Genomic DNA, 19,151 nt, shown 5'->3' with positions numbered 1-19,151 from the left:
CGCTGCAGCACAAAGGGCTCACACCCATGCCACCCTTCTCACTCATCTTGAAATCAACTATAGTTCTAAACCTGAAAAAATACACATCTCAGTAAAATAAGTTGTAGCAGCATGTTCAAGAAATGAACAGTAGGAATAAACTTAAAATCAACAAAGGACTAAACTTGGAAAATGTAGCAGCATGTTCAAGAGGCAAACAGTAAGGCTAAACTTTAAATAGATAAATACTACAACTTGAAAAATACACATCTTAGAAAATAGTAAGTTAGAGCAGCATGTTCCAAGTATCCAGTTCATAGTAGCCAGTTTAATTCTAATGCATGTTGGGAGCAGGTTTCAGTTGCAATCCAGGATGGAGTTAGTTTGGGTTTGGCATTAAAGGCCTAGTGAAAGAGTCAAGCTTTTACTTGCTTTCTGAAATGGGAGTAGATTTGTGTATGGTGGAGCTCTTCTGGGAGAGAGTTCCATAGGACCGGTGCTGCTCCTGAGAAAGTTCATAGATGGGTCTCTCTTCTTTTATTGATGTGATTGTTATGGAGGCTTCAAGTGAGGATCTTAGAGGTTTGGAAGGCTTATAGAAGGACAGATTTTCTCTTTGGTAACTAGATCCATATCCTCTTAGAGCAGTGGTTCTCAACCTTTCTAATGCCGTGACCCCGTAATACAGTTCCTCATGTTGCGGTGACCCCTTGCCCCGCCCTCGTCCTGTGAGGGCGGGGCGAGGGTGGGGCTTTGGTCATATGGGGGCGGGGTTATGGATGGGGTTAGATTTTAGTGCATACTTATTTATTATGACATTTATAAACAGAACCACCATTCCTCATAAAACAATAAAATTAAGAAACATAAAGCATCAGTTATAATAGTAAAACCATACTAATAAAAGAATATTTTAAAATTACTGATAAATAGAATTTCTGTTAATTAAAATCATATACATTTTTATAATTTCCCAAACACCAATAAAATATTTCAAAACAGCACATATATCAAATAACACACAATAATTAAAACTAATAAGGATTTTAAAAAGCCCCTGCTGTCCATACATGGGAGCTCTTGATTTCCAGTCACCCTGATATTGTCAAAGATTAGGAGGTTATCCTCTCTCTCTCACACATACTCTCACATGTCCATTCTCTCTCACACATACACTGTCACATACATACACATTCATGCTCTTATACCCACCATAACCTCTCGCTCTCACAGACACTGATACACTCTCAGGGTGTAAGACACTCTCTTCCCCCCCCCACTCACACACACTCTTACTCCCCTGGATTTTCTCATACACACTCATGCTCTCACTCTTACTGGCTCCCTCACAACCTCAGAGCCTCTCAGATAAAACTCTATGCAGCAGAAATAATGCTGAATGTTGAGAATTGTGTTATGCAGACTAATCTGGAAAATGCACTAATTTCTACATGAGTCATAATGAATCAGTCCTCAGCTGCAGGCTTCAATTGAGTATCCTGGCTCCCTTTAATTTAATGTTTGCCAAATACTGTTCATGTGTAACAGCAATCCTAATTCTCCACCAGATCAAGCTGATTTCACATCCCACTTCATACTTTGTCACCTCCAGCTGAGTCAAACAATTAATCTAATTACTGCCACTGCTGCCACGTGGCTATTAGGGAGGCGCTGATTGCTGCTATTGGCACTGAAGCCCATTCTGCTGCCTCCTCTGTGCAGGCCCCCTGGGTTTCCACTTCCTCCATGTTGATCTCGTACATTGTGAAATCAGCATAGAGAAAGTGCTACTCTTGCACATTCCCAAAGATTACATGTACCAATCAGTAAAAAGTAATTTATTTTTTTTTACATCTGCATCCCTTTATTTTTTTGCCATTTCCTTCTGTTTCTTTTCTCTCCACCTGTCTTCTTCCCTCAAACACAGTCAGGTTCTCATTCTCACATGCATTTCTCTCTCAAACACACATACACACACAGGATCTCACTGTCACATGCTCTTTCTGTCATGCAATCATTCATACACACAGTCTCTCACTGGCACAGGCTGTCTGAGTCTCACACACAGGCTCTCTCACACCCCCACATGCTGCCTTGCTCAAGCACAGGCTCTCACTGTCACATGCTGTCTCTTTCACACATAGAGAGGCTCTCACATGCTGTCTCTGCAAACACACACAGTCTCTCAATTCACTCACACACAATCTCTCAACTCATCTCATACTCGCACACACCTCTCTCTCACCTCTGGGCTTCTTCTTTACGGGTTACCACAGGATAGGCTCTGCAGCGGCTCTGGTCCTCTCGGGCCGCGCAGCTCCTCTTCTGCACGTGGCTGACGCGCCTCCTCCTTCCTGCCCGTGCGGCTCCGGCAACATTTGTCTTCCGGGGCAGGGCGGGCAGGAAGTAAGTAGGAGGAGCACCGCGACGCGCTCCCTTTTGGGGTTGGAGGAGGCAGGTCTCCAGCTTCGCCCCGCCTCCCCGCAGCAGCCGCGGCGCCGCGGACCAGCAAAAAACCCCAACGGCCCGGTACTGGTCTGCGGACCGGGCCGTTGGGGTCGGTCCGCAGATCAGTTTTGGTCGAACGACCAAAACACAGGTCGAACGACCAAAACACAGGCGACCCCTGTGTTTTGGTCGTTCGACCCCCGCCGGGGTCGCGACCCACAGGTTGAGAACCGCTGTCTTAGAGCCTTGAAATCCATGTCAAGGTTTTGAATTTGGTTGTATATTGGACTGGTAGCCACTGGAGTTTTTGAAGGACAGGTGTGATATGGTCATGTGGCAATGGAGTTTTTTTTTATTAGCTGGAGTTTGTGAAGGGCCATATCTGTTAAATCCTCATACAGTGCATTACAGTAATCAAGCCATGTAGTTACTGTGTCATGGACTTCTATTACTAGGTTCATCCTCTCCATGAAAGGACTCTGATTAATTTTGTATCATCTGCAAATTTAATTACCTCACTCATCGTATTCCTTTCCAGATCATTTATAAATATATGGAAAAGCACCTGTCCAAGTAAAGATCCCTGAGGCACTCCACTGTATACCTTTTTCCACTGAGAAAATTGACCATTTAATCCTATTCTCTGTTTCCTGTCTTTTAACCAGTTTGTAATCCTCGAAAGGACATCCCCGCCTATCCCATGACTTTTTAGTTTTCTTAGAAGCCTCTCATGAGGGACTTTGTCGAACACCTTCTGAAAATTCAAATACACTACATCTACCGGTTCATCTTTATCCACATGTTTATTAACCCCTTCAAAAAAAAAATGAAGCAGATTTGTGAGGCAGACTTCCCTTGGGTAAATCCATGCTGACAGTGTTAAGATTCCTGCCTGCGGAGCTACTCTCCGCGAGCAGGCCTCTCACCTTTCACGCTGCCGGGGCTCGGACGCTGCCGGACTCTGCCCACACGGCCTGGTGCCGCTACTGCCGACACCTGCGCCGGGAGCCTCCATGGCAGGCCGCTGCCACCACCATCTTCATGCAGCCTGGAGGCCGCACCCACCAGCTCCTCTTGCAGCGAAGAGCCGCCGCTGAAGTCCCTCCTGAGTGGCAACGGGAGGCTGCTGCCGCTCCGATGTCATCCCGCGGCCTGGAGGCCGCCCCGAAGCCTTCCTGCTCTGTCTGCTTCTGCTTCGGCGTGCAGGGAGAGCGCCGCTGTCCATGGTCCTGTGCTCTCTTCTCCAGGCCTCTTCTAGGCGCCAGCGCGCGACCCTTCTACTTATTTAAAGGGCCAGCAACAGGAAGTGCTTGCGGCCCCGCCAGAAGCCAGCTCCACCCAGTTTCCTGGTTCAGCCCTATTTAAGGGCTTTTCCTTCAGTCTTGCTTGGCCTTCAGATCGGGTTCCACAGTTGTCTGTGCTTTGTGACCGGTCCAGGTCCTCCGTGGTCGTCGTCTCCTGATTTGACGGCTCCATCTTCATGTTCCTGATGTCCGATGTTCCTTCGTCCGTATTCCAGATGTTTCCACGTTCCTGATGTCCTTGGTTCCTGATGTTGCTTCCTGATGCCTTGTCTTCATATCTGCTTCCAGAACCCCTGATTCCTCGATGCCACCCTTTCCTGGCATGCTCATGGTACATTGCCTGACTTCTCGTCCACAGATCAAGTTTCCAGAGAGTCATCCTTACCCGAAGCAAAGTCTCGTCTTGGTCCTGTTTCCTGTTTGAAGCCAAGTCCCATCTTGGCCCTCCGTCCTGACTCTCGTTCCGGCCCTTAGATGTTCTTGGGGCTGCTCTGTCTATGCCTAAGACTCTGACTGAACCTGTTCCGCTTCAGCGTGGTCCATGACCAGCCATGGGCGGCTGTGTAGGGCGTGCCTCGGTACAGGCTTCTACTGAATATTCGCCATGTTTCCAGCTTCAACTTTCATGCATCCATCTGGAGTCTGCCTTGCACTCAAGCGTGGTCCACAACCAGTCCCGTGGGTCCGCCCTGTGGTGAGCTGTGTAGGGCACGCTGCGTCACAGCCTCAACCTAGTACTTGACTTTGATCCTGAGCCTTGTTCCTGAATCATCGTCTTCAGTACCTTGTTCCTGAACCCTAGTCTTTAGCACCTTCGTCTTCGCCTGAGTCTTTGTCAAGTATCCATGTCTTGCCAAGCCTCAGTCTGCCCTCATCCTCTGTCCGGCCTGCCGCCTATTGCTGTTGCCCAGCGGCAGGTCTGAAAGGGCTTGAAACGTCTGAGGACAGTTCATCGATCAACATTGCGTTGTGGGTCATCCTGGGGCATGCAGGTCCAGTAGAGGGCAGACCTCCTGTTTCCTTGTCTTTGTTCCAGCCTTGTCCTGCTCCTTGTTACCCATGCTCGCACCAGTTCACCTCCCGCGGTGTGTCTTGGGGCTCCTCCCTGAGTCGTGCCGTGGCTCAAGGGCTCACATCACCTGTTCCAGAAATGACCGTGCCTCCGGATTCGTAACAGAATCTGAAGGCCATGTCCGCAACAGTATCCAAAGGCCGCGCTCATAACAGACTGTGTTCCATTAAACCGTGTCTTTCTACATACTCTGTGATTTTAATATTTAGAATAGTTTCCATTATTTTTCCTGGCGCTGAAATCATGCTCACTGGTCTATAGCTTCCCAGATCACCCTTGGAGCCCTTTTTAAAAATTGGGGTTACATTGGCCACCCTCCAGTCTTCAGGTACACTGGATGATTTTAATGATAGGTTACAAATTTTAACTAATACATCTGAAATTTCATTTTTAGTTTCTTCAGATCTTTAGGGTGCATACCATCCAGTCCAGGTGATTTGCTACTATTTTTAATTTGTCAATCTGGCCTACTACATCTTCCAAGTTCACAGTGACTCAACACCCTTGAAAACCATCTTCAGAACCGGTATCTCCCCACATTCTCATTAGTAAACACAGAAACAAAGAATTCATTTAGTCTTTCAGCAATGTCCTTATCTTCCCTAAGAGCCCCTTTAACCCCTTGGTCATCTAATGGCCCAACCGACTCCTTCACAGGTTTCCTGCTTCAGATATATTTAAAGTTTTCATTATGAGTTTTTGCCTCTATGGCCAACTTCATTTCAAATTTTCTCTTAGCCTGCCTTATCAGTGTTTTGTACTTAACTTGACAATACTTATTTTTTATCCTATTTTCTTCAGATGGATCCTTCTTCCAATTTTTGAAAAAAAATTTTGGGCTAAAATAGCCTCTTTCACCTCACCTTTTAACCATGCCGGTGATTGTTTTGCCTTCCTTCCACCTTTCCTTAATGCATAGAATACATCTGGACTGCATTTAACAATGTCCATGCCTGTTGTACACTTTTAATCTTTGTACCTGCACCTTTCAGTTTTTTCTATTTTCCTCATTTTATCAGTTTTCCTTTTGAAAATTTAATGTTAGAGCTGTAGATTTACATATTGTCCCCCTTCCAGTCAGTTCAAATTTGAGCATGTTATGATTACTATCGCCAAGTGGGCTCACCACATTATCTCTCTCACCAAATCCTGAGTTCCACTAAGAATTAAACCTAAAATAACTCCCTCTCTCGTCGGTTCCTGAACCGGTTGCTCCATGAAGCAGTCATTTAGTCCATCCAAGAACTTTACGCCTCTAGCGTGTCCTGATGTTACATTTACCCAGTCAGTATTGGGATAATTGAAATCTCCCATTATTACTGCACTGCCAAATTGGTTAGCTTCCCTGATTTCTTTTAGCATTTCATCATCCATCTTATATTTTTGGAGACCTGGTGAAAGGAGAATAACCAATGCGACAGTGCTATATCAGGTTACAAATTCTATCACAATGATAGGGAGGATCAACTTGGTGGGGGTTTGTACAGGAGGGCACAGAGTCCAACAGGATAAAGATCATACAAGAGACTAAATGCATAGTAGAATCTATATGGGTAGAAATCCCATACATGTTGGATAAGAGTATAGTGATAGGAGTATACTACAGTCCACTTGAGATGCCAATTATGTCTATCTCTTCATTCACTGATATATACTCAACTCTCCCATCTTACTTCTTAGACTTCTAGCATTGGCATATAGATATTTCAAAGTGTGTTTTTTGTTTATATTAAAAACCTTCTTTTCAGTTGATAGAGATAATTTGGAATCCTTTAGCTTAGGTGATTCTTTACTTATAGGCTCATGGACTACTTTTGCTTTTATTGGAACCTCTCTGTTGGGATGCTGAACCATACACTGCTGAGTGACTCTCGGCTTTCCCCCTTGTTCTAGTTTAAAAGCTGCTCTATCTCCTTTTTAAAAGTTAGTACCAGCAGCCTGATTCCAGTTTGGTTAAGGTGGAGCCCCTCCTTTCGGAAAAGTCTCCCCATTCTCTGAAAGGTTGTCCAGTTCCTTACAAAACTGAATCCCTCTCCCTTCTCTATTGTCTTATCTTCGCATTGAGACTCCGGAGCTCTGCCTGCCTCTGGGGATCTGCAAGTGGAAAGGGAGCATTTCAGAGAATACCACCCTGGAGGTTCTAGATTTCAGATTTCTACCTAAAATCCTAAATTTGACTTCCAGAACCTCCCTCCTACATTTTCCTATATTGGTGCCCACATGTACCATGACAGCTGGCTCCTCCCCAGCACTGTCTAAAATCCTATCTAGGTGACCCGTGAGGTCTGCCACCTTCGTACCAGGCAGTCAAGTTACCAGGTGGTCCTCGCGTCCATCAGTCACCCAACTATCTATATTTCTAATAATAAAATCACCAACTATGACAGCCAACCTAACCCTTCCCTCCTGAGCAGTAGCCCTGGGAGATGTGTCCTGTGTGCGAGAGGACAAGGCAGCACCTGGGCTGCCAGACTGGGTTTGGGACTTGGTTACTATGTCCCTGAAGGTCTCATCAATGGTACCCTCTCTGTCTGCCTCAGCTCCTCCAGATCTGCCACTCTAGCCTCCAGAGATTGGACTCATTCTCTGAGAGCCAGGAGCTCTTTGCACTGGGTGCTCACATACAACCTCTCACCAGCGGGTAAAAAATCATACATGTGACACTCTATGCAAAAGACTGGAAAGCCCCTCTCTTGCTGCTGGAAAACTGCCTTCATCTTAATTTTGTTGAGTTCCTAGTTAAATTTAGGTTGCTATGGGAATTGGAATGTGTACAATTAGAGTTTTAAATTTATAGGTGTATTCACTAATTAATCTGGTAGTGACCTACAGGGGATGATTAAACTCTCAGTAAGGGCTGGTGCAATAGTATGATTTAGATAAGAGCCTGATTGATTTTTAATGAGCTTTTTGATTTAAGCACACAGTCAGCTCAAACTAAACATCAGCAAAACTGAAATCCTGCTCTTGTTTGGAATAAAACCTCCACTCATTAATGTTCAAACTTATATTGCCTTTTTAGGGCAATTCAATTCTAATTGTTTATCAAGCAAGAAATCTTGGATTCTTGCTGGATTCCAATTTATCAATGCATCAACATATTTCTAAGGTAGACTCAGCATCTCTATACAGATTACCTTTGCTAAAAAAAACCCAAAACTAAAACTACTTCTTGAATATCAAGACTTTTGAACAGCTCTGCAGTATCTTATATTGAATCAATTGTACTACTGCAATTCATTGTAACTCTAACTTCCTGCAACTATCCTGCACCCCCCTACAAGTGATTCAGAATGCAGCAGCAAGGATACTGACTGGAAAATAACTTAGGAATCATATCACTCTTTGTTCTCCTCAATCTTTTTTATGGTTTTGAGGAGTTGGCGTGGATTCTTGGACACTGCGGAGATGGCCATTCCCATGGGGAGGAGCCCCATGAGGAACCGCAGTACTAGGTTAGACTCGAGACACGCAAACACAGATTTGTCTTTTATTATACAGCTGGATAATACCACCAGAGGTGGCAGTAGTGAGGTGATCCAGTAGAAGCAGTCCAGGGACCCTCTGCAGAGGAGACCCATCTCACAATGGTAGATGTTAGCAGCACACGGTAGTATAGGGCGTTCTGGATGCAGGTTCCCAGTGCTGAGCTGTAGATGAGACAGACTGACAAAGTTTAGATTACTCACTAAGTTGGTAGCTGTATTGTTGGAGATCCCAGCAGGCAGAAGTAGTTGGATTGCAGGCACCCAGGCAGGGAGAGCAGGCCCTCAAGGAGCGATTACCTGGTATCCCAGATAGGCACCTGAAAGAAAGCAAAGGGCCCCTGAAGAGCGGTACCCAGGTTAGATGAAGTACCCCGAAGCGCAGAGAGAGCTTCCAGCGGCAGCACAGAAGCGGCAGAGTAGCTTAGACCGGAGGCATATTCAATCCTTGCTAACTCTATTTGTTAGCAAACGAAGGGCAGGCTAAATACCTGGATGGCGTGACGTCACTCGAGGGGGACGCCCCGAAGTTCCCGCCATGATGTGGATAAAGACGTGGGTGGCATGCGTGCGCGCACCCACCCTAGGAGGCCCTCAAGAGAAACATGGCAGATAGCCTTGCCATTGCTGTTCTGGGGATGCTGGAGAGAGTGGCATGAAGACGCAGCGGCAGCCATCTTCCCAAGGCTAGTGGAGAGAGCAGGAAGAAAGGTGAGGCACAGAGGTCAAAGCCGTCTGAGAGCAACGGATGCAACAATCTTCATTGGCTGGCAGTTTCATACTGAATAAAATATAAAATACTAACCATAATTCATAATCTAATTCGCAAAGATTTTTCAATATGGCTTAATGGGGCCCTTCATCTTTATAAACCTACCAGACAGATTCGATCCTCAGTAAAAAAAAAAAAAAAAAAAAAAAAATCTTTTAGCAGTTCCAACTTGGAAAATTGCCAGACTAGACATTACCTGAAAAAGGGCATTCTCAATCGCAATTCCACTTTTGTGGAATTCCATCCCTGATGCCATTCATGATATCTCCTGCACTAAAATGTTTTAAAAGGCCCTAAAAATATGTTTACAAAAGCATATAACCTAACTAATTAGATAACTACTGGTATAGAATTATACCATGGTGGTTGGTGCCTTGTATGATGGAAGTAACGATTTTGTTTACTTTAAAAACATACATAGTTTATATAAGAAATTTTTATTATGTAAGCTGTCTTGTGCAAGAAATGTAGACTGCGGACTAGAAATATTTAAATAATCCTTTTGATGTGTCCACGTTCATTGGTAGTATGAACTGGACATCATCCACATAGATGTAGGATTTTATATCAAAGGTTCAGATCAGCTGCACAAGTAGTCTGAGTCAGATGTTAAAAAAAGTACTGGTGATAGTATAGATCCCTGTGGGACTCCACAGGTCAGAGCCTAGGGTGCCAATGAGTTATCATTGAAATATACAGATTGTTGAATGAACAATAGAAAGGAGTTAAACCAGATGAGGAACTTACCACTTAGATTTGCATCTGCTAGCCTTGATAGCATAAAATTAGGGTCCATATTCAACAATATTTAGCCAGATAACTTATAAATTATCCAGCTAAATGTCAACTTTTGAATATTTCTGCTACTTGTGTGGCTGAATTTTAGCTGGATAACATAATGTAGGGGCATTCTGGGGCAGAGTAAAATTAGCCAAATAAGCTATCTGACTAACTCTGATCTACGGGAAAAAAGTGCCAATACTGTAAAAGTGTGTGGAGGGTCAAATCTGCCCCCTGCCCCAGCCAAGGGCCGTTACTTGAGGAGGCTCCAATAACCAAACCCCAAAAATATAAGTACATGGTCACACGATGAAAGTCTCCCCCCCCCCCCCCCCACCCAATCAAAATGTAAAAAAAAAAAAAAAAAATCAGGCATAAGGTACCCCTCACTCTCCCTTTCCATAAAAAGCAGGGTAGAGAAGACCCCCAGTACCTCAGGCCCCCAACACCAGATTAAAAAAAACAAACAAAACACCTTATTGGTGTTTAGTGATGTCCCTCACACTGGACCCTCCAAATCCAAAAAATCATTGGTTTCAAGTAGGTGCCCCCTCCTCCCCCGAAATGCATCCCAGTACCTCAAAAATATAAAAGCACTTGGAAGGGCCCAGGATGCCCTCTAGCCCTCTGCCTTGTTGGTGCCATTTTCTAAAATGGCGCCGACCTGACTTTCCCCACTCACATGACTGGGGCAAGGTCCAGGTATCAGCCCACAGCCACATGGTCAAGAGGGGAGGGGGTCACCATTTAAACACAGATGTTAGGGGGGCTGGGGTACTGGGGGACCTGTCTTCCCTGCTTCTTATGGAAAGGGAGGGTAACTTATGCCAGATTTTTATTTTCTTTACATTTGGGTTGAAGGGGCCATCTTGAGGCGCGGCCCCGAGATGAGGAGGGGGGTCAGGTTTGACCCCACTGCACAATTCTTTAAATTTTTGCCGGTATTTATTTTTTTGGTATGTCTAACATGGGAGCATTGGGAGCATTGCGACTTGGGACTGTCAGCCATATTAATTTAGTTACAGCTTCCAAGAAGCTGTAACTAAATTAATATGGCTGACAGTGTTCAGAGTTGACCGCGTTAATTTATTTACATGCGACTATGCATGAGCTGCATTGCATGGATTTGCAAAATTCATGTATGCAAATTGCATGCATAGCAATTCATTGGAATAGGGGAGGGACTCTAGGCTCAAATATGGAAATTATTGAGAACATTGTGTAATATCGCACGATATATGCTGTTTAACACACATTCTAGCCCTACCGCAGCTTGATGCATCACCTTATTAGATATTACTGGGGTTTTTTAGAACAGACATCTGAACAAATTAAAGAGAGGGCTACATTACTGGTTAGTTTTGTGTCAGAACCAGACAAATAATGGATTCTCAATGGAATTTCATTTAAAAGATAAGTTGTTGCTGGGTCAGAGAATTGCTGCTTTCCCTGATGTTGCTAAGGAAATGCAACTAAGAAGAAAACTGTTTCATCGACACAAAGTCCTAATTCTGGAAGCTGTATTTCATTTACAATTTCCCTGTAAATGTTCTGTTAAATTTAAAGGAGTCAATTATGTTTTCTTCTGTCCTTTACAGGGGTTCTTACAAAATAGACCCCCTCCCCTTAGGGAAGCTATACCATAAGTTATGCTTAATTCTAGTCAGTTATGTTATACTTGTCTTGTTTGTTTTCTTACGGGTGAATTTTTAACCGCAGACACCAATACTGGGGGATACGCACGTGGCCAGGCTGCACGTGCCCCGCGGGCGTTTTCAAAGGCCTGCAGCCACGCGTGAATCTCCCGGTATGCGCAGAAGAGCCAGCAAAGTAAAAAGGGGCGGGGAATAGGTGGGCCGGGAGAGCGCCATTAGGCAGTGCCCCGCTGAAGCACGCGCCAGCTGCTGGCTGGCCTGAACAATTTACTACTGCTCGGGAGAGCAGGTAAGTTTAGTAATTAAAAAAAAAAAAAAAAAAGGGTTTTAGGGGTCAGGATGGAGAGGGAAAAGGGAAGTAGGGTAGGTAGGCAGTTAAGGAAGTTTGGAGGGGACTGGGTGAGGTCCTAGCGTGTTGCTGCGCACTTCTAAAAAAAAAAGATTCCCCCTCCCCCCGTGTCGATATAAAATTGGGTGTGCGTGTGCGCACTGGTAGCGGATTTTATAACCTGTGTGCATTGGCGCATGCATGTTATAAAATCGGTACGTCTTTTAAAACTAACCTTTACGTGTTTGATTTCTTCCCCCCTCCCCCTCCATTTTGATAAAATGGATGCTTTTGATTGTAATAAGTATGGCTATTTTCTTGTGTTCAATTCATTGCTTTGTAATCATCCATCAGTTTCTGTATCTCAGTGTTGAGGATTTTATTTTGTAAAATCAGAATTTAAAATTATACAAATATATAACAAAATGAGGAACAATATCATACTCCTAAAAATGCATTAAAAGATTTTTATTTACCCATATATAAACAATATTTATATTTAAAAAATGTTTGAGGTTAAAAAAATTTTTTTATACCACAGCAAACTTCAGTAATACACCCAAGGCTGATCAACACATCAAAGTGATTAAGAATAAATGTTACCATAGAAACTGGTCTAATTTCTTTTCCTGTTGCAGTCAGGAAGAAGCAGTGAAATGTTGTACAGGGCCATAACTAAGCTGGGATATTCTCCTGGTTGGAGTTGATTGAATTTCATTTGTATCTTGATACGAAGAACGAGGATTTTGTGCTTCCCCCCCCCCCCCCTGAAAAGAGTTGATCAGCCTTGTAGGACTCTGTCAACAAACTATTTGCAGAGGTGGGGGTGGGGACGGTCAAGGGTTTCCCTCCCTCTCTCTGATTCCGGGCTTCCTTTTGTTTCCCCACAGGAATCCAGAAGCGTGAAGTTGAGAACTGCCACAGCATTCGTCACTTTGAGAGCACTGTTGTTGTGGAAACAGTCTTTTGCAATTAGTAAAGTACAGCAAGTGCAGTATGTTGCTAGCTCAACTATTCCCTTCTTTTTATTGTGTGCTGTGAGTTATTTTTACAATATTTTCTGATGACACTTATGGACAGGACTGCACACCTTCAGCATTACATTTGTTTTTTTCAATATAACTTGTTTCTTGAGGTAAGCAGGAAGAGTCAAATTAGCCAAGGAATGTACAATTAATACCTGTAAAAATTCCAGCATGATTAATAAATCAGAAAGAAAGCATTCCATTTAAATCAACAATTTGAAACATTTTTTTTTCCACTTTTTAAAACATGGTTTCATTCTTTGTCTGATTTGAATAGTGAACTTTAATGTTGTGGAAAACTTGTTAATCAATAAAGTTCTGCCTATTGGAAGTGTTTTTAAAGTTTGTATAAGGGAAAACTGATGCACAACAGACTATGAGAATAACGTACAACCACTGAGAGAATAGAACAGACAGTAATATTGCAAGCTGCAGACAGCTCATAGGAAAACATGTTGAGGGCCTCTTAATTACTTTATGATTATGGTAACCAGCTTGATACTTTAATATGTCAGTTCTCTATGGTAACAGTCTCTTAGCTGCAGAAGAGAGAGAGAGCGAGCAGAAATTCAGCTGTAACTTTTGATACTAATATTTTTGTCTTGTTTGAAGGGTTTTTTTTTTTTTTTAACACTACAAATAAATTTTGAAAACAAAACAATGAGCTGTGTGAACATTTCAAGTTAACTGGTTTCCTGCTCTGGTATATAAATCCACATATGGTTATAGGTATTTACCAACAGGGCAGCTTTCAGTATGCTCAGTGACATTGCAGTTTGCTCACATCTTTCTGAGATTTCAACTACTACTACTATGCATTTTGTATAATTCTACAAGGTATATGCAGCACTGTAAAGATAGATATAGAAGATAATCGCCACTCTGTGGAGCTTGTATTCTAGTCAAGACAAAAAAAAAAATAGAAAAAACAATAAGATTTTGGGATGAATCAGGGAAAAGATTTAAAGTTTTAAAAGTGTGTTAATAGTACCATTTAATTGAAACAGGAAACAATTCATCTAATTGAGTAAAGATGAAGAATTGCCTCTCTGCCCCACAAAACAATTTATATAATAAAACAGGAAATGGGATGGGTGGGTGAGAGGCTAGATGGATAGGGTCCTAAAGAAGGACAAAATGCTTCTTCCTTCAGAGCCAAGCATTTTTACCAGCAGATAAATGCTTTTCAAAAAACTCCAGTTTTCACATACTTAAACCAAATCACTAGAATTTAATCAGATTGTAATTATAAATGAGTCATTTCCAGTTTATCCAGAAGAGCTACCATTTCTAAGAGCATAATGTAGCCTGCTTTCCAGAAGAACAGAAACTCCAGATATAGATGCTAATCTATTTATATGTCCAACTACCATAACGGATTTGCTGATGCATGACAAAACAAAGGGCAAGCATTGATGACTAATTAGGTCAGTAAAAGTCTAAATAACCCATAAGATCCAGATCATTTTAAAATGTAAGCCCTCATAAGCAGAAAATAACCCTCGTGTTTGATCACTTAAAGGTAGTTTAATACTAACCCATTTAATTAGATCATTTGGTTACATAAGTTTACATTATGATCTCCAAAAACCATCCACTGAACCTCTACTTATTTGAAATCTATATATAATAAATATCCACCTATCCCTATATATATCTGGGGGCGTCAATTGTATGCAAAATGTTAGGTGTCCTTGGTCAAATTGCATGTTTCAATGAATCTCTAAGGGGCGGATTTTAAGAGCCCTGCTCGCCTAAATCCGAACAAATCCGGGCAGATTTAGGCGAGCAGGGCCCTGCGTGCCGGTGAGCCTATTTTACATAGGCCTACCGGCGCGCGCAGAGCCCCGGGACTCGCGTAAGTCCCGGGGTTTTCTGAGGGGGGCGTTTCGGGGGCGGGCCCGAACTGTGCGGCGTTTTCGGGGCGTGTCGGGAGCGTTCCGGGGGCGGGCCCGGGGGTGTAGCTACGGCCCGTGGCAGTCCGGGGGCGTGGCCGCGCCCTCCGGACCCGCCCCCAGGTCGAGTCCCGGTGCGCTAGCGGCCCGCTGGCACGCGGGGATTTATGTCTCCCTCCGGGAGGCGTAAATCCCCCGACAAAGGTAAGGGGGGGGGGGGTTTAGACAGGGCGGGGGGGGGGGGTTAGGTAGGGGAAGGGAGGGGAAGGTGAGGGGAGGGCAAAAGAAAGTTCCCTCCGAGGCCGCTCCGATTTCGGAGCGGCCTTGGAGGGAACGGGGGTAGGCTGCGCGGCTCGGCGCGCGCCGGCTATACGGAATTGATAGCCTTGCGCGCGTGTATCTACTAAAATCCCGCGTACTTCGCCTGATGCGCCAGCAAAAGTACCCCAAATCGCGCGGTTTGAAAATCTACCCCTTAGTGAACAGAAGCTGGCACAATCTCTACATAATAAAGAGTTAAACACCTATCAAAAAAAGAAAATGTGAATTATTAACAATGTTATAGCACAACACTATGATAATGTTAGGGTGTCAGCAAGCTGTTTTATTATGTCTGTATGGGCTGTCTGGTCTTCTCTCAATCATTCATCTTCAAAACATTCTCTTGACACTTTTTGTAAGCATTTAAAATTTGTAAATCATTTTTTTAGCACCTTTTGTTCCACAGTTGCCATTGATTCGAGAGATTTGCAAGATCTGATTGTTCAATTGGAACTGCCACAGTCAAAAGTTTTATTGTATCTCTCTGTTCAATATAGTTCAGTTTAGCTTACATAATATTCTTTACTGTTTTATGCTATGCTTGCTATGAACACTGTTTTAGATTATAATAAGCCCGAAAGATATGTAAACAGATTTGTATAAGCTTATACATCAGTAGACCTTTTGGCTTCATGGACAAGATAAAAGATAATTATAGTTCTTAGAAAACAGATATGATGACGAGTGATCCTTTCTTATTGTAACAAAAATGTGCTCTCCTTAAAGGTAATTGTAATTAGGACCTAGGTCATGCTGACCTATTAACTGATCATGAAGAGAGACATGTAAGAGATATGCTATGAAAGTAAAATGAAATTGTGATTGGTTAATCGGAAATGTTTTGCTTAACCATGACTTTGTAGAAACAAACAATATATAAGTCTGATTGTATGTATTGGATTTTGAGAATGCCCACTGAGAGCCTGTTCGAAATGTGGTTTTCTCCCATGTGATATTTTTCCTATGTAAATATTACATGTAAAATAAACTTGGTAGATTTGTACTGCAACAGATTTATGAGTATTTTAAAATTGTGGAAAGAATTACCAGAGCCAATAGAAAAGCTTAAAATCTCCACAGAGCATTGACATTGTGGTATTTTGGGGCTCTTACTGGTTATCCTTGACATGGAAGTTCTTGGAGATAGCGACTCAATTTTTGGAACAACATCCGCATCTTCATTGAATACGGGTCTCATTCTTAACAAGTTTAATGGAGATAACTTTGACAATTTTTTTTTTTTTGCTTTTGATAAACACTATTACCAACAAATACATGGCTTGGCCATGGAGGTGACTATGGCCCCTGATTTGGCTAATCTGTATATGGGTGCCTTTGAGGAGTCATTGAGAACCAATCTTCCTTTTTAACAATAGTTTGTCTGGAAATGTTATACCGATTACATTTGTTATTGTGGAGAGGGACACTGTCTCAGTTAAAAAATTTTTTAGAACGGCTGAACAATTTGATTCTGAATCTCAAGTTTACTGCAGTCACCAATGAACATCATATTTCTTTCCTGAATTTATAGTAAAATCTTCTGATAGCTTTCAAACTTCGTTTCACAAGCCCACAGATTGCAACAGCTTACTATGGTTTGTTAAAGGAAAGTCTTCCTATTAGTCAGTTTTTTAGACTGTGACAGATTTGTTCCACCATCTTTGATTTTCAGATGCAAGCGAAACTGATGACTGACAATCTACAGGCATGTGTATGGAAATCTTATCTGACAGCCAAACACTGCCATCAAGAAGGCTGTTTTCTAAAATTCATGCGGAAGACAAGACCAGAATCGTGTGTGCTACCCGTATCTGCTCATGTGAAGGAAGTGAGTACTTCAATCTTTCGTCATTGGCACATTCTACAATTACATTCCTTTTTTTTTTTAAATATATTTCTTTATTAAATTGTTCAAGAAAAAACAGAACTTTATGCCCATTCTTGTCTGGTAACAAATCTCATTCCCTAGTCCTTGCAATCAGGTATGCTATTATACAATGATGCGATTCTGTAAATCCCCCCTCCCCCCCCAACTCAAGAGTTCCCTGCAAGTCTTTAAGTCGATGGTGACGCAAATGCTGTTCGAGAAGATGCTATGTATTTGTTGGTAGTAAGTTGAGTTATTAGGTCCTTCTTGGATTGTGGAAGTGTGTTCCAGTATCCCCACCATATCTCTTCACATAAGCGATGAGCTCGTTGTGACTTGCTGCTGGCAGTCATATATTCATATTGCAGCAAAGTGTCCAATCTATTCCTCCAGTGGGCTTTCTGTGGCCGGATGTCCGATATCCAATCCACCATAATTGTCTGTATGCCTGTCAACAAAGCTTTACTAAGAAATAGTCTTTCAGGCTCGGCTAAAGCCTCCAAGTTCCCACTAAAGAGACGAAACAGACAGGTCCTGGGATCCTGTTGAATTAGGGTCTCCAAAACTCTTCCCAACTCCAACAATATGTCATCCCAAAACTTGTGTATTACATCACATGACCAAATACAGTAGTAAAAGGAACCCTTTTCAGTCCCACATTTCAGATATATATCAGTCACACAGTTTAGCTGCATACATCCCGGTATGTGACATGTACATACAATGTAACACCTTAAACTCCACTTCTTTCAGTTTGACATATTCCAAGATGGCAAAGCAACCTTTCAAGATAAGTGCAATCTCAGCCAGATTTAAGTGAATATTTGCCTGTTTTTTCCATTTACTCTGAATGGCAAGCATTACTGAATTATTGGGTATACATAAGAACATAAGAAAATGCCATACTGGGTCAGACCAAGGGTCCATCAAGCCCAGCATCCTGTTTCCAACAGTGGCCAATCCAGGCCATAAGAACCTGGCAAGTACCCAAAAACTAAGTCTATTCCATGTTACCATTGCTAATGGCAGTGGCTATTCTCTAAGTGAACTTAATAGCAGGTAATGGACTTCTCCTCCAAGAACTTATCCAATCCTTTTTTAAACACAGCTATACTAACTGCACTAACCACATCCTCTGGCAACAAATTCCAGTTTAATTGTGCGTTGAGTAAAAAAGAACTTTCTCCGATTAGTTTTAAATATGCCCCATGCTAACTTCATGGAGTGCCCCCTAGTCTTTCTACTATCCGAAAGAGTAAATAACAGATTCACATCTACCCGTTCTAGACCTCTCATGATTTTAAACACCTCTATCATATCCCCCCTCAGTCGTCTCTTCTCCAAGCTGATAAGTCCTAACCTCTTTAGTCTTTCCTCATAGGGGAGTTGTTCCATTCCCCTTATCATTTTGGTAGCCCTTCAGATCATTTTAGAAAAGGTAGCACAGGAGTTAGGTTTGCGACCCCGAGGGGCGAAGAAATTCTGTAATTCCCCAATACTTTGAGAATCTTGGGGTCCAATCAGTAAAAATTGAATATAATGCCTGGCTTGCAGATACCCATAGAAGTCTTTATAGTCTAACCCATGCAGCTCCCATAATTCTTGGAAGCTTTTAATCATGCTCTATTCTGGTTCTAGGAACTGGTGCACACTGGTCAGGCCCAGGGCACTCCATTTTTGAAAAACTGGTGAGTCTATGCCCCTGGGAAATTGCAGGTTACCTATAAATGTAATGAAAGGTGTAGCCATATTTCTCAGTTCACACTTTACCATACATAAAAAGCTCCATGCCAGATCAGAGGATCAAACTATTCCCATATCTACTCGGGACCTTTGTCCCCACAATTTGGAAAAGGTTTTCGGGTTGGAACAGCTGTAACCATTCACATATAAACCGATAAGGGGTGCATACAATCGTCCCATTTACCCAGTCATATACGTGCCATAAGAAACACGCTAAATTGTAATCTCTCCAATTAGGACAAGCCAATCCCCCCTGTTCTCTGGCCATCATCAATGTTTGAAGGGGTAATTGAGCCTTATGACCTCCCCACAAAAATGCTCATACACCACGACTGATACGAACAATCACTGTTTTTTTTCAGCCACAGAGGAACTTGCTGTAACACATAAAGCCATCTTGGCAATTCCATCATTTTTAGTAGGAAAACTTTTCTGGATAAGGATAAAAGGCAGTGAGGTCCAAGACTGTAATTTCTT

The 19,151-nt window shown here is 42.7% G+C and overlaps 1 protein-coding gene across 1 annotated transcript in view; it reads left to right on the top strand.

Moving 5' to 3' along the window:
* The window catches only part of ITM2B (integral membrane protein 2B), a 102,611-nt gene extending 88,784 nt beyond the window's left edge, over positions 1–13,827 (top strand). The window contains exon 6 of the mRNA XM_029602870.1: positions 12,714–13,827. Within this exon, the coding sequence (XP_029458730.1) occupies positions 12,714–12,799 (86 nt within the window). The 3' untranslated portion in view covers positions 12,800–13,827. The remainder of the gene's footprint in view (positions 1–12,713) is intronic.
* The last annotated feature ends 5,324 nt before the right edge of the window (positions 13,828–19,151 follow it).

Source organism: Rhinatrema bivittatum, chromosome 5, assembly GCF_901001135.1.
Source record: "Rhinatrema bivittatum chromosome 5, aRhiBiv1.1, whole genome shotgun sequence".
Taxonomy (NCBI): Eukaryota; Metazoa; Chordata; class Amphibia; order Gymnophiona; family Rhinatrematidae; genus Rhinatrema; species Rhinatrema bivittatum.
The sequence above is the reverse complement of the archived record's forward strand: the minus strand, read 5'-3'. Positions and strand labels throughout refer to the sequence as shown.